Consider the following 15,166-nt stretch of genomic DNA (forward strand, 5'->3'; position numbering starts at 1 on the left):
TCACAGCTGTCTCATCAATGGGGACAGACCACACCACACTGCCCCTGTGTACAGGCAATGAGTCAGTGGAGATGGCTCTGGGTCCCGCTGCAAGGCACCGGCTCACCACTGCCTGCACTGTGTGTCACGTCCCCGTCCTGCCGTAGCTACGGATTCATTCGGGGGGGCAGGTGGGAGCAGGGAGGGGCAGGTGGGAGGGGGAGGGGAGGTGGAGGGGCATGTGGGAGTGGGGAGGGGAGGTGGAGGGGCAGACAGGAGCAGGGGAGGCAGGTGGGAGCAGAGGGAGGGGTGAGGGGGCAGATGGGAGCAGGGGCAGGTGGAGGGGAGGGGAATGAGGGAGCAGGGGGAGGGGTGGGGGGCAGGTGCGAGCAGGGGGGAGGTGGAGGGGAGGGGAAAGGGAGCAGGGGGAGGGGTGGGGGGGCAGGTAGGGAGGGGAGGTGGAGGGGCAGTTGGGAGCAGGAGGTGGGGGAGCTCAGGATGAAAGGGGGACAAATAGTGAAGGGGGAGAGGACTGCTTTGGGGGGGGAGAGGACTGCTTTGAGAGTGGGAGGGAGGTTCTACTGGGCAGGGATGGCTCGGGCCGAAAGCTCGTTCCTGAGAAGCTGCAGGAACTGGCTGGTGAATATTAACACCAGAGTATCCCATCCCATCTGTGTAACCTCCCCTCATCTGTAAACCCCCCATCTGTGTAACCTCCCCCCATCTGCAACCACCCATATGTAAACCCCCCCCCCCCATCTGTAACCGGAAGAGAGTGATCACTCTATTAGGAGTATTCTACAGACCCCCCAATAGCAGCAGAGACACTGAGGAGCATATCAGGAGGCAGATATTGGAGAGGTGCAAAAATAACAGGGTTGTTGTCATGGGTGATTTCAATTTCCCTAGTATTGATTGGCACCTCCTTAATGTAAAGGGGATAGATGGGGCAGAGTTTGTTCGGTGTGTCCAGGAAGGATTCCTGACACAGTACGTGGACAGGCTGACTAGAGGAGAGGCCATACTGGACCCGGTACTAGGCAACGAGCCTGATCAGGTTTCAGATCTCTCGGTGGGAGAGCATTCTGGAGACAGTGACCATAACTCCTTGACCTTTACCATAGCCTTGGAGCGGGATAGGAGCGGACAATATGGGAAAGCATTTAACTAGGGGAGGGGGAATTATGATGCTATTAGGCAGGAACTTGGGAGCATAAATTGGGAACAGATGTTCTTGGGGAAGTGCACAGCGGAAATGTGGAGGTTGTTTAAGGAATACCTACATGGGGCCCTGGATAAGTTTGTCCCATTGAGGCAGGGTAAGGATGGTAGAGTGAAGGAACCGTGGTTGACAAGGGATGTAGAATATCTTGTCAAAAGGAAGAAAGAAGCTTACCTGAGGCTTAGAAAGCATGGATCAGACAGGGCTCTGGAGAGTTACAAGATAGCCAGGAGGGAACTTAAGAATGGACTTAGGAGAGGTAGAACGGAGCATGAGAGGTCCTTGGTGAGTAGGATCAAGGAAAACCCCAAGGCGTTCTACATGTATGTGAAGAAGAAGAGGATGAATAGACTGAGGGTAGGACGACTCAGGGATAAAAGAGGAAACATGTGCCTGGAGTTGGAAGAGGTAGGGGAGGTCCTTAATGAATACTTTGCTTCGGTATTCACCAGAGAGAGATAGACCTTGACGTTTGTAAGGATGGCGTATGACAGACTGATGTGCTGGGGCATGTTGACATGAAGAAAGAGGATGTGCTGGAACTTTTGAAAAACATTAGGATAGATAAGCCACCAGGGCCAAGCGAGATATATCCAAGGTTTTTACGGGAAGAGATTGCTGCACCTTTGGCAACAATCTTTGCATCCTCACTGGCCACAGGAGTAGTGCCGGATGATTGGAGGGTAGCAAATGTTGTTCCTTTGTTTAAGAAAGGGAGTAGGGAATTACAGACCAGTGAGTCTTCCTTCAGTGGTGGGCAAATTACTGGAGAAGATTTTTAGAGACAGGATTTATGGGCATTTAGAGAAGCATAGGCTGATTGGGGACAGTCAGCATGGCTTTGTGAGGGGTAGGTCGTGCCTCACAAGCCTGACTGAACTCTTTGAGGATGTGACAAAGCACATTGACGAAGGTAGAGCAGTGGATGTGGTGTACATGGATTTTAGTAAGGCATTTGGTTAGGTTCCTCATGGAAGGCTTATTCAGAAAATCAGGAGGCATGGGATCCAGGGAAACTTGGCTGTGTGGATTCAGAATTGGCTCACCCATAGAGGGTGGTGGTAGATGGAGCGTATTTTGCCTGGAGGTCAATGACCAGTGGTGTTCCGCAGGGATCTGTTCCAGAACTCCTGCTCTTTGTGATTTTTATCAATGACTTGGATACGGATGTGGAAGGGTGGGTTAGTAAATTTGCTGATGATACAAAGGTTGGTGGTGTTGTGGCTAGTGTAGAAGGTTGCTGTAGATTACAACAGGACATTGATAGAATGCAGAGCTGGGCTGAGAAGTGGCAGATGGAGTTCAACCTGGTTAACTGTGAAGTGATACACTTCGGGAGATCAAATTTGAAGGTAGAATACAAGGTTAATGGCAGGACTCTTAGCAGTGTAGAGGAACAAAGGGATCTTGGGGTCCACGTCCATAGATCCCTCAAGGTTGCCTCACAGGTCGATAGGGTTGTTAAGAAGGTGTATGGGGTGTTGGCCTTCATTAGTCGGGGTATTGAGTTCAAGAGCCACCAGGTGATGTTGCAGCTCTATAGAACTCTGGTCAGACCACACTTGGAGTATTGTGTTCAGGTCTGGTCGCCTCATTATAGAAAGGATGTGGAAGCTTTAGAGAGGGTGCAGAGGAGATTTACCAGGATGCTGCCTGGATTGGAGAACATGTCTTATGAGTACAGGTTAAGTGAGCTAGGGCTTTTCTCTTCGGAGAGAAGGAGCACGAGAGGTGACTTGATAGAGGTGTACAAGATGATAAGAGGCATAGATCGAGTGGACAGTCAGAGACTTTTTCCCAGGCGACAATGGCTAACACGAGGGGACATAATTTTAAGGTGATTGGAGGAAGATATAAGGGGGATGTCAGGGGTAAGTATTTTTCACAGAGAGTGGTGGGTGCATGGAATGCACCGCCTGCAGAGGTTGTGGGGGCAGATACATTAGGGACATTTAAAAGACTCTTAGATAGACACATGAATGATAGAAAAATAGGGGGCTATGTGGGAGGGAAGGGTTAGATAGATCTTAGAGCAGGATAAATTATTGGCACAATATTGTGGGCCAAAGGGCCTGTACTGTGCTGTAGTGTTCTATGTTCTGTGTTCTATAAAGGGAGGATGAGGCAACTGTGGCTGACAAAGGAAGTCAAAGACAACATAAAAGCAAAAGAGAGGGCATACAATATTGCAAAAATTAGTTGGAAGATAAAGGATCGGGAAGCTTTTAAAAACCAACAGAAGGCAACTAAAAAGGGGGAGAAAAGATGAAATTCAAAGTTTTCAAATGATACCACCATAGTGGGCCGTATCTCAAATAATGATGAGTCGGAGTACAGGAAGGAGATCGAGGGCTTAGAGACATAGTGTCATGACAATAACCTTTCCCTCAATGTCAGCAAAACAAAAGAGCTGGTCATTGACTTCAGGAAAGGGGGCGGTGTACATGCACCTGTCTACATCAATGGTGCTGAGGTCGAGAGGGTTGACAGCTTCAAGTCCCTGGGAGTGAACATCACCAACAGCCCATCCTGGTCAAATTACGTAGAAGCCACAGCCAAGAAAGCTCACCAGCACCTCTACTTCCTCAAGAGGATAAAGAAATTTGGCATGGCCACTTTGACACTCACCAACTTTTATCGATGCACCATAGAAAGCATCCTATCTGGATGCATTGTCGCTTGACATGGCAACTGCTCTGCCCAGGACCACAAGAAACTGCAGAGAGTTGTGGACACAGCCCAGCACGTCACAGAAACCAGCCTCCCCTCCATGGACTCTGTCTTTACCTCTCGCTGTATTGGTGAAGCAGCCAGCATAATCAAAGACCCCACCCACCCGGGTCATTCTCGCTTCTCTCCACTCCCATCAGGCAGGAGATACAGGAATCTGAGGGCACATACCTCCAGGCTCAAGGACAGATTCTATCCCACTGTTATAAGACTATTGAACAGTTCCCTAGTGTGATAAGATGGACTCTTGACCTCACAATCTACCTCATTATGGCCTTGCACCTTTTTGTCTACCTGCACTGCACTTTCCCTGTAACTGTAACACTTTATTCTGCATTCTGTTATTGTTTTACCTTGTACTACCTCAATGCACTGTTTAATGAATTGACCTGTATGAACAGTATGCAGGACAATTTTTCACTGTACCTCGGTACAAGTGACAATAATAATAAACCAAACCCTTGTGCCCACCGTCTGTGCCAAATGATGCTGAATTAAACTGTATCTCTTCTGCCTGCACATGATTCATTCCCTGCATATCCATATGCCTAACAGTCTCTTAAACATCACTGTCGTATCTGCTTCGGCCACCACCCCTGGCAGCCCGTTCCAGGCATCCACCACTCTCTGGGTAAAAAAAACTTGCCCCACACATCTCCTTTGAACTTTCCCCCTCTCACCTTAAATGTGTGTCCTCTAGTATATGACATTTAAATCCTGGGAAAGAGATTCTGGCTGTCTACTCTACCTACGCCTCTCATAATTTTATAAACTTCTGTCAGGTCTCCCCTCAGCCTCTGCCGCTCCAGAGAAAACAACTCAAGTTTGTCCAACCTCTCTTCATAGCACGTGCCCTCTAATCCAGGCAGCATCCTGGTGAACCTCTGCTGTATCTTTTCCAAAGCCTCTTTACCCACGTGAAGCAACAGTGCCAGCAGTCATCTGTGGGGCCGAAGGGCCTGTTTCCCTGCAAAGTTAACACCATAATGGGAAACAGCCAGTGAAAGGGTTAACCTGGTGGACGTCCAGCAGTCTGATGTCCGCCTGGAAGGGGTACAGGAGAGAATGTCATACAGCATGGAGACATGTCCTTCGGCCCAACTCGTCCATGCCGACCAAGGTACCTACCTGACCCATATTGCTCCACACCGTCCCTATCCGCGTACCTGTCTACGTGTCTTTTGAGATGGGAGAGGCAGAGGTGAATGGGACTGGACACAGACTGGACAGCCCCATCGCCGGGCACCTGCACTCTGTCCGCCGTGGCCATCTGGAGCTCCCGGTTCCTGGCCATTTTAATACCCCTCCCCGTTCCCACACTGACCTGTCTGTCCTCGGCCTCCTGCACTGCCAGGGTGAGGCTAAATGTAATCTAGAGGAACAGCCCCTCATATTCCCCCTGGGTAGTCTACAACCTGATGGCATGAACATTGAATTCTCCACCTTCAGGTAACCTGCTTCCCCCTCTGTCCCTTTCCCCTCCCCCCCAGATCCACCCAGTTCCTCCTACACCCACCCCAGACCCCCATCACCCTGTCTCTATCCCCTCCTCCACCCACTCCCATCTGCCCATCACCCACACACCCCTCCCACTGGGTCCCCTCCCGCCACTGTTCCCACCTGCCCTCCCCACCTCCCTCATGGTTCCACGCTCCACCTTCCTCTCCCGTCAGACCCCACCATCCGCAGCCCTCTGTCACCACCTACCCCCTCCCAGCCTCTGTCGCTGCTCCCACTCCCCCTCCTCCATCTGCCCCTCACCCCCTCCTCACCTGGATCCACCTATCACCTGCCAGCTCTCACCCCACCCCTTCCCTCCACCTCTTTATACCGGATCCCTCCCCTCCATCTTCCGGTCCAGATGAAGGGTCTCGACCCGAAATGTTGACCGTCCATCTCCCTCCACGGATGCTGCCTGACCCACTGAGTTCCACCAGCAGTTTTGTCTGTTCCTCCAGATCCCAGCAGATGGGTCGGTGTGGGAATGTTGAAGGGGAGATAAAGTGGTTGACAACCGGGAGATGCAGTTGCCTTGAGCAGGTCAGCCATGACCACCTTGAATGCTGGACCAGGCTCGAGGAGCCAATTGGCCTAATCCTGCTCCAATTTTCTAATGTTCTCACACCCTGAACTCCCTGTGTGTCTAGTAATCTCTCTCCCTCCTTAAATATATTCAGTGACCTGGCCTCCATCTCCCTTTGTGGTGGGGAATCCCACAGAACCACAGCCCTCTCAGTCAGGACATTTCTCCCTGCCTCAGCACTGAATGTCTTACCCCCTTTCTGAGACTGTGAGAACACCACCACCCCTCCCCACCCTGCCCCCTGCCAGGAATGGGTGAAACATCCCCCCTCCCACATATCACGTGTCACAATATTGTGTGGTTTCTTGGTGTTGTAATGTTGCATTCACTGTTGGATTCACTATTGCATTCAATGTTGCATTCACAGTTGGATTCAATGTTGGATTCACTGTTGCATTCACTGATGGATTCACTGTTGGATTCACTATTGGATTCCCTGTTGGATTCCCTGTTGGATTCACTATTGGATTCACTGTTGGATTCACTATTGGATTCCCTGTTGGATTCCCTGTTGGATTCACTATTGGATTCACTGTTGGATTCACTATTGGATTCACTGTTGGATTCCCTATTGGATTCACCGTTAGATTCACTATTGGATTCACTGTTGGACTCACTGTTGGATTCCCTATTGGATTCACTATTGGATTCACTGTTGGATTCAATGTTGGATTCACTATTGGATTCACTATTGGACTCACTGTTGGATTCACTATTGGATTCACTGTTGTATTCCCTATTGGATTCACTATTGGATTCACTGTTGGATTCACTGTTGGACTCACTGTTGTATTCCCTATTGGATTCACTATTGTATTCCTTATTGTATTCCCTATTGTATTCACTGTTGGATTCACTATTGGATTCACTGTTGGATTCACTATTGGATTCACTGTTGGATTCACTATTACATTCACTATTGAAAATTCTTTTACGTTTTAGTTCTGGGGCTGACGTGCAGGAGGCGACATTCACCCCATGTCTCCCCTCCATCAGCACATCCCCCCCCCCCCCCCCCCCCCCCGCCGTCCTTTACTCATGGAGAAAAGCCTGCCCTCCGTTCCACTCTTCAATACCTTTGCACCCCCGTTCATGTCGACCCAGCATGAACTCTCTGCCCCTGTAATGTGCGGAGGGTGCATTCTCTCCCTCTCTCTCTCTCTCCCAGTCCCATTAATTTTCCCCTCCAACTGGATTCCCTTTGATCCTCTGTCGAAGCCACCCCTTTTTTGTGAAGCAGTTTCTTTAATCAAGGCGATTTGTTCTTTCTTTACCGGCCTGCCTGTGCTGAGGCCACTGAGGGACAATGGTCCGGCAATCTGCAGCCTCAGTCTTCCACTGAAAGCTTGTAGCTGAAAGGAAACCTCTTGAATGATTCTCACGCTGTGACTAAGACTCAGAGCCTTTTCCCTTTGTCCCTTTTCGCTTCACCCTCGCGGTTTCAAAGAGAGAGGACAGGCTGGGGAAGGGCAAGTTGAGCCCGGCCGCAGTAAGTAAACAGAATTAGCAGTTTGGTTACCTCACAAACTAAACTTTCCCCCTCGTACAAACACGGTCTGTCAAACCACAGAGACGGCGCATTCTGTTTATCAATAGTGAATTTTTAAAACAAAAATGATGTAACGTTCAACAGGCTCCAAACTCTTGCTTAGAGCATTGAACACAGTACAGCACAGGAACAGGCCCTTCGGCCCACCATGTCTGTGCTGAACATGATGCTGAATTAAACTAAACCTATTGGCCTGCACATGATCCATATCCCTGCATATCCACGTGTCTAACAGCCTGTTAAACACAACTATCGTATCTGCTTCCACCCCCACCCCTGGCAGCCCGTTCCAGGCACTGTAAAAAAACGTGCCCCACACATCTCTCTCAAACTTTCCCCCTCTCACCTTAAATACATGCCCTCTGGTACTTGACATTTCTACCCTGGGAGAAAGATTCTGTCTACCCTATCTCATCATCGTATAAACTTCCATCAGGTCTCCCCTCCGCCTCCGATGCTCCAGAGAAAACACCCCAAGTTTGTCCAACCCTCTAATCCAGGCAGCATTCCGGTGAACCTCTTCTGCACCCTCTCCAAAGCCCCCATGTCCTCCCTGTAATGGGGGCGGCCAGAACTGCACACAATACTCCAAGTGCGGCTTTACATAGCTGCAACATGACTTCCTGACCCTTGTACTCAATGCCCCGACCCATGAAGGCAAGCGTGCCGTACGCCTTCTTTACCATGCGATCGATACCACCACCTATACTTGCGTGGCCACTTTCAGTGAGATACGGGCTTGGACCCCAAGAGCCCTCTGAACACCAATGCTTGTGAAAGATTAATGTAAGATGCCAGTTTATAACACAAACAGAAGAAATCAGCTGGTCAAACAGCATCTGTGGGAGGAGAAACCAGTCAACAGTTCAGAGACTCTTCCTGGGACATTGAGACATGTCTAATATGACCAATTTATAGATGGTAAACATGGCCGGGGAAATAAATGTTAATCAAAAACACACTGAACTGTTAACTGTTCCCTCTCCCCACAGAAGCTGCCTGACCTGCTGAGTGTTTGGAGCATTTTATGCTTTTATTATGGTTAATCTTGCTGCCTCTGTCTCGCCCCATTTCCAATGTTAAAGTCCCTGTAACCATCCATTCTGCTGCACACCCCCCATAGTCCGGGATGTACACGGCCAATTACTGAACGATGTAAGCGGGCAGCTTTGGCAGAAAGTTGATTAACTTCGGCAACTGAGCGCCGCAGTTGAGGGACGTGTCCCTTGACGAGAGTGCACCGTCCTGGATGCGGCGGCGGGAGAAAGGGGATCTGTTACACTTGGGGAAGGGGATTGGGCTTTGAGGACAAAGGCACTGATATGACCGGGATGATTTAAGAGCCCACTTTGCGACCAATTTTTGCCTCCTTCCCGCCGCCAAGAATGGAGGGAAACCCACCAAGCATCAGAGAACTTTTTTTTCTCACTTTAGACTGGCTGGGCATCTCTCTCTCTCTCTCTCTCTCCCTCTCCCCCTCTTCTCTTTTGTATCTCGGTTGCCAGGAGACCTCGGAGACTAGCAGAAACTATTTGCCCGATAAATTAAGGGAGAGAGAGAGAGATGGGGGGGGGGGCGGTTGGGGTAGGTGTAAGGAACACCAGCGACAGACGAGGCAGAACAGGAGAGTCGTGGGCCATTGTAGGATGTGGGGGATTCTCTCTCTCTCTCTCTCTCTCTCTGGAAGACGTTCCACGCTGCAGCAGGATCTGCCCGTTGTTTTAGCACATTCGCTAAATGTCACAAATCCACTCCACAAAGCGGCCTTTGCTGGTGTACAACAAGGGAGATCTTGTGCTCATCTACGCCATTCCTTGTACCAACAGCCACGGCTCAAGCGCATCAGAGGGTCCATTCACAAAGGCGCGGGAGGTGAGGCGTCTCTCCCTTGTCTTTCTCCTTTGGAGGGAGTTACGGAGGGAGGAGGAGGAGGGGGTGTGCGTGGAGGGCTTAAATAGGGAAGATAACCTCTCCACGGCCACAGTGAGCGGAGGGGTGGGGGGGGGGGGTCAGCGAGGGTCTCGGATTAACCACCTCACCGACCATCCATCCATCGCAGGTCCTATTCGGCTGGGCAAGGGGATGTTCTCTGTCACCGTCCAGGGAGACGATTGGGTTGGGGTGGGCTGGGCGGTGCGGAAGGGACGAGACAACTCACGGAACAGCAGCAACGGGACCCAAGTGGAAGGCGAACCCGCGAGAAAAGAGTTGAGGCAACCTCTTAACCCGGGACCAGGCCAGGAGGCGAAACGTGGACATCCCAGGACAAACCGCACGCAGTGGAAATGTCTACCCCCAAGGGATGGGGTACCTCGGCTGCAAATGTTAGGCGGATTGCGTTGTAATCCCGAGTTTTTAAAGTCCGATTTGTCTTCAGGTTTAGATTGATGTCCTCTGTCTCTCTCTCTCTCTATATATATATACTTTTTTGTTTCATTAACACCGAGAGGGAACGGCGTCTGGATTTCAGCTCCTGATTGTCCAAACGCAATTCTTGTGTCATTTCTGAACTACCCCAAGAATTGTGTCTGAACATCTCGAGCTGGTGTTTCCAAATCTCCTCGGGTCGGATCGCTCGGACTGTTCCGCCGGTAACAAACAAAAACACCAGCCCTCCTACCCTTCGCCGTTCGTGAATCGTTCACCTTTGACCAGTCGTTCCCGCAGACAATGTCTTCAGTGTTGGAGCGTTGACCTGCGCGCCCGGCGAAACGTAAATGGTTAATCTGGCTTCGATGGAGGTCTTGGGTTTTCATTTTTAAAAAAGTATATATTTTTGGAAAGTTAATAGCAGGATAAATTGTCCCCCTAAAAAATGTAAAGTTTAACATTTTCCCGCCTTGCGGTGTTCAAACCAAGTTTGACCATTGGGGAGGTGGGCAAGGTGGGTAAGACCGCAAACAAGCGAGAGGGGTCTGTGGAAGGAGAAACAATCAAAGTTTCAGCGGCGCAGCGCCAGTGACCCGGCTCCTGATGAAGGGTCTCGACCCGAAACGTCGACTGTTTATTTCCCTCCATAGATGCTGCCTGACCTGCTGAGTTCCTCACTGTGCGTGTGTGTGTGTGTGTGTGTGTGAGAGAGAGAGAGTGTGGCGAGTGTGTGTGAGAAAGAGTGTGTGAGTGTGTGTGTGTGTGAGAGAGAGAGAGAAAGAGAGAGCGTGTGTGTGTGTAAGAGCGAGTGGCGAGTGTGTGTTGTGTGTGTGAGAGAGAGAGTGTGGCGAGTGTGTGTGAGAAAGAGTGTGTGAGTGTGTGTGTGTGTGAGAGAGAGAGAGAAAGAGAGAGCGTGTGTGTGTGTAAGAGCGAGTGGCGAGTGTGTGTTGTGTGTGTGAGAGAGAGAGTGTGGCGAGTGTGTGTGAGAGTGTGTGTGAGAAAGAGTGTGTGTGTGTGAGAGAGTGTGTATGTGTGTATGAGAGAGAGAGAGAGTGTGTGTGTGTGTGTGTGTGTTCCAGATTCCAGAATCTGCACAAACTCTTGCGCCTTCGATTCCCGACCCCCGGCGCCTGTCTGTGTGTGGAGTTTACACATTCTCCCGGGTTCCCCTCCCCCCCCCGGGGGGGGGGGGGGGGAGGGCTCCACATCCTAGAGAGGTGCGGGTCTGCGGGTCGGTGGGTTAATTGCCCCCAGTGCGTGGCGAATGGTAGAGTCTGGGGGAGGGAGGGAAGGGGGGCAGTTGATACGAACGTTGGGGAGAATAAAACGGGTCTGTGAGCGAGATAATGGGAAAATGGGATAGTGTGGGATTAGTGCAAGAACGGTCGCCACGAACTCGATGGGCAGAAGGGTCTCTCTCCCTGATGGATGACTCTATCTCCTTTCTCCTGGCTGCAGGGAGAGCTGACGCCGTAATTCCTGAAGAGAATGTAGTTGTTAATTCATTGTGCCCCTCTCTCTCTCTCTCTGTCACACTCTCCTTCTGCCTCTCTGTCACCCTCTTTCTCTCTCTCTGTCACACTCTCTCCTTTTCTCTCTCTGTCACTCTCTCTCTCTTTCTCTCTCTGTCACACTCTCTCCTTCTGCCTCTCTCTCTGTCACCTTTCTCTCTCCGTCACACTCTCTCCTGCTTCTCTCTCTGTCACCCTCTTTCTCTCTCTGTCACTCTCTTTCTCTCTGTCACACTCTCTCCCTCTCTCTCTCTCTCTCTCTCTCTCACACACACACACACACACACACACACACACACACACACACACACACACACACACACACACACACACACACCATAGCCGTGTCGTCTTAATCGCCAGAAATGGACAGTCCTAGAAACATTGCGGGAGAAGTCGCCCCAGACACAACGGGGCGGCGACTCTGCAGTCCCGCTCTCCGCAGTCCCGTCTGAATGAAACGATTTCACTTTCGGATTCAGTGTGCCAAATCCCGACCGCCTCCCTGCTCTCTGTCTCACCTCTCTCTACCTCTCTGCTGCTCCCGGATGAGACTCTCTTCACCAACTGCAGCTAAAACTCGGGCTCCCCGGCACGAACCGTGGTCGGTGGGGTCCCAGGCGCAGGGACCGGTCACCGCGCCGCCCCGTCTCAGCAGGCAGCGCCTTCGGATGGACGGGACCGGGAGCCGCTACCCGACAAATCAGAGCCCTTGAGGTAAAAACTGCAGACACTGGGAGTAACTCAGCAGGCCAGGCAGCATCTGTGTAGAGAAAAGTCAACGTACAAAGTCAAGGTCGAGTTTATTGTCAGATGCACAAGTCCAGGTGTCCACAGGTGCAATGAAAAACTTACTTGCATCAGCATCACAGGCACAGAGCATCAGAGACACAACATTCATAACACGTAAATTAATCATAAATTATACACAATTAGAATAAAAAAAAGTTAATTTTAGTATAAAGTGGTCACCGTGTTGCTGTACTGAGGTAGTAATAAGGGTTGTGCCGGTTGGTTCAAGAACCGAATGGTTGAAGGGAAGTAGCTGTTCCTGAACCTGGTGGTGTGGGGGCTTCAGGCTTCTGTACCTCCTGCCCAATGGTAGCTGCAAGGAGATGGCATGGCCTGGATGGTGGGGATCTTTGATGATGGACGTTGCCTTCTTGAGGCAGCGCCTCATGTAGATACTCCTGATGGTGGGGAGGGATGTGCCCGTGATGTATTGGGCTGAGTCCACTACTCTCTGCAGCTTCTTACATTCCTGCGCATTTGAATTGCTGTACCAGACCATGATGCAACCAGTCAGCATACTTTGAACAGTAGGAGTTTGTTAAGAGTGTTCGGTGACAAGCTGAACCTCCTAAACCTCCTAAGAATGTGAAGACACTGACGTGCCTTTCCTGGGATTGCATCCATGTGCTGGGCCCAGGACAGGTCAGGTGAGAGAGGAACGGAGACAACGTTTCAGGCAGTTGACCAGATGAGGGAAAGGCTTGGCTTCTTCACCCAACACCTCTGTTCAGTGAGCCTCAGTAATCTGTCACTTTAATTCTCTGCCTTTGCAACATTCCTGCATAAAGTTACAGGGAGGTGCAGCACGAAACAGGCCCTTCGGCCCACTGAGTCTGTGCTGACCATGGAGCACCCATTGACGCTAGTTTTGTTCTCCCCACATTCCCATCAACTCCCCCCCAGATTCTACCCCTCACCACCCACACAATTGACAGCGGCCCAAGTAACCCAGCGACCCCCACGTCGTTGGGATGTGGGTGAAAACCAGGGAAACCCACGCGGTCACAGGGACGTGTTAACTCCACACACACACACACACACACACACACACACACACACACACACACACACACACACACACACACACACACACACAGTGCTGGAGGCTGGGATCAAACCCGGGTCTCCAGTGCTGTGAAGCAGCGGCTCTTACCTGCTGCGCCACTGGTAGAACCACTCCCTCAGACTAACCTTGAGGAACAGCATCTCATCTTCTGACTGGGCACATCACAGCTTTACAGAGACGATTCCAACCATTTCAGATATTCCAGCCTTCCCATTCTCACTCTCCCAACCTGCCCACCTCTCTGTTTCTGGTTACTCGTAACTCATCTACAATTTACGTCACCTTCACCCAGAGCTTTCATTTTCACTCACGTTTAACCTGCTCTCACCCAACACCAACCTTCAACTCTGTAGCTACCAGAATCGGAATCAGAATCAGGTTTATTATCACTGACTGAAATGATGTGAAATGTGTTGTTCTGCAGCATCAGTACAGTGCAAGGACATAAAATTACTAGAAATTACAAAAATAAATAAATGGTGCAAAACAGAAAGGAATAACGAGGTAGTGTTCATGGGTTCGTAGACCATTCAAAAATCTGATGGCGGATTTACCACAGACTTTCACTCTTCATGCCCGCTGCTCCATGAAAGCTTTGTCACTAATCTGTCCCCGATCTGAGGAAAGATTGTTCACCTCAACATTAACTCCACTTCTCTCTCCACAGATACTGCCCGTCCTGCTGAGTGTTTCCAACAGTTTATGTTTCAGTTCAAGTTCATCACATATATTTTAAGTAAATGAGAATTTAGGATTGTTATTACATGGGAGGAGATCATTCAGCCTATTCAGTCCGTGCCAGCTCCTGGTAAGGCAATTCTGTGAATCCCATTTCGTAAAACTCCTCAAATTATTCTCTCTCACGCATCCAGCAGGGGCATCGCAAACAAGAGGGCACAGGTATCGAGTGAGAGATGGGAGACTGAAAGGGGGATCTGAGGGGTAAGTGTTTGACACACAGAGTAGATGGTAAATTCAGCCCACTGCCGGAGGGGGTGGCAGAATCACCACACCTAGGAGGCATTTATCCAGACACTTAAACAGGCACATGGCAGGATACAATCCCAATGTGGGCAAATGGGGTGAGTTCAGATGGGCAAAAAGGTCAGCATGGATGTGATGGGCCGAAGGACCTGTTTCTGCACTGTGCAACCCGATGACTCGATGCATCTACAGCTCCTTGACTCGATGACTCTACGACTACAGCTCTGTGACAACAACTCCATCTATGACTGTAACTCAATGACTCTACAATTCAATCACTCGATGACCCAACAACCCTATTACCCGACAACCCTATGACTCTACAACTCTGTGACTCTACAACCCTATGACCTTACAACCCTATGACCTGACAACCCGATGACTCTACAACTCTGTGACTCTACAACCCTATGACCCTACAACCCTATGACTCTCCAACCCTATGACCGTACAACTCTGACTCTACAATGCTATGACCCTACAACACTATTTCCCTACAATGCTATGACCCTATGACCCTACAACCCTATGACCCTACAACGCTATGACCCTACAACCCTATGACCCTATATCACTATTTCCCTACAACGCTATGACCCTATGACCCTACAACCCTATGACCCTACAATGCTATTTCCCTACAACACTATGACTCTACAACCCTATGAATCTACAACTCTGTGACTCTCTGACTCTGACTATGATTCTACAACTATGACTCTACAGCCTTATGTCACTGTGACTATGGCTGTAACTTCATTACACCATGACTCTATGATTCTGTGACTCTATCTATAGATTCCATTTAAAAACTGATTGCTTTTTCCAACAAACAACTTTACAAGCAGTAAGTTCCAGATCATCAGCACTCTGCATTAAA

The 15,166-nt window shown here is 50.1% G+C and overlaps 1 protein-coding gene across 3 annotated transcripts in view; it reads right to left on the minus strand.

Moving 5' to 3' along the window:
* The window catches only part of LOC127585870 (uncharacterized), a 110,580-nt gene extending 96,281 nt beyond the window's left edge, over positions 1 to 14,299 (minus strand). For all 3 annotated transcript variants that reach the window (XM_052043578.1, XM_052043577.1, XM_052043576.1), the window contains exon 1: positions 14,167 to 14,299. In XM_052043578.1, coding sequence (XP_051899538.1) covers positions 14,167 to 14,183 — 17 coding nt within the window. In that variant the 5' untranslated portion in view covers positions 14,184 to 14,299. The remainder of the gene's footprint in view (positions 1 to 14,166) is intronic.
* Positions 14,300 to 15,166: the final 867 nt, after the last annotated feature.

The sequence above is a fragment of the Pristis pectinata genome, chromosome 34 (genome assembly GCF_009764475.1).
Source record: "Pristis pectinata isolate sPriPec2 chromosome 34, sPriPec2.1.pri, whole genome shotgun sequence".
In the NCBI taxonomy this organism is placed as follows: domain Eukaryota; kingdom Metazoa; phylum Chordata; class Chondrichthyes; order Rhinopristiformes; family Pristidae; genus Pristis; species Pristis pectinata.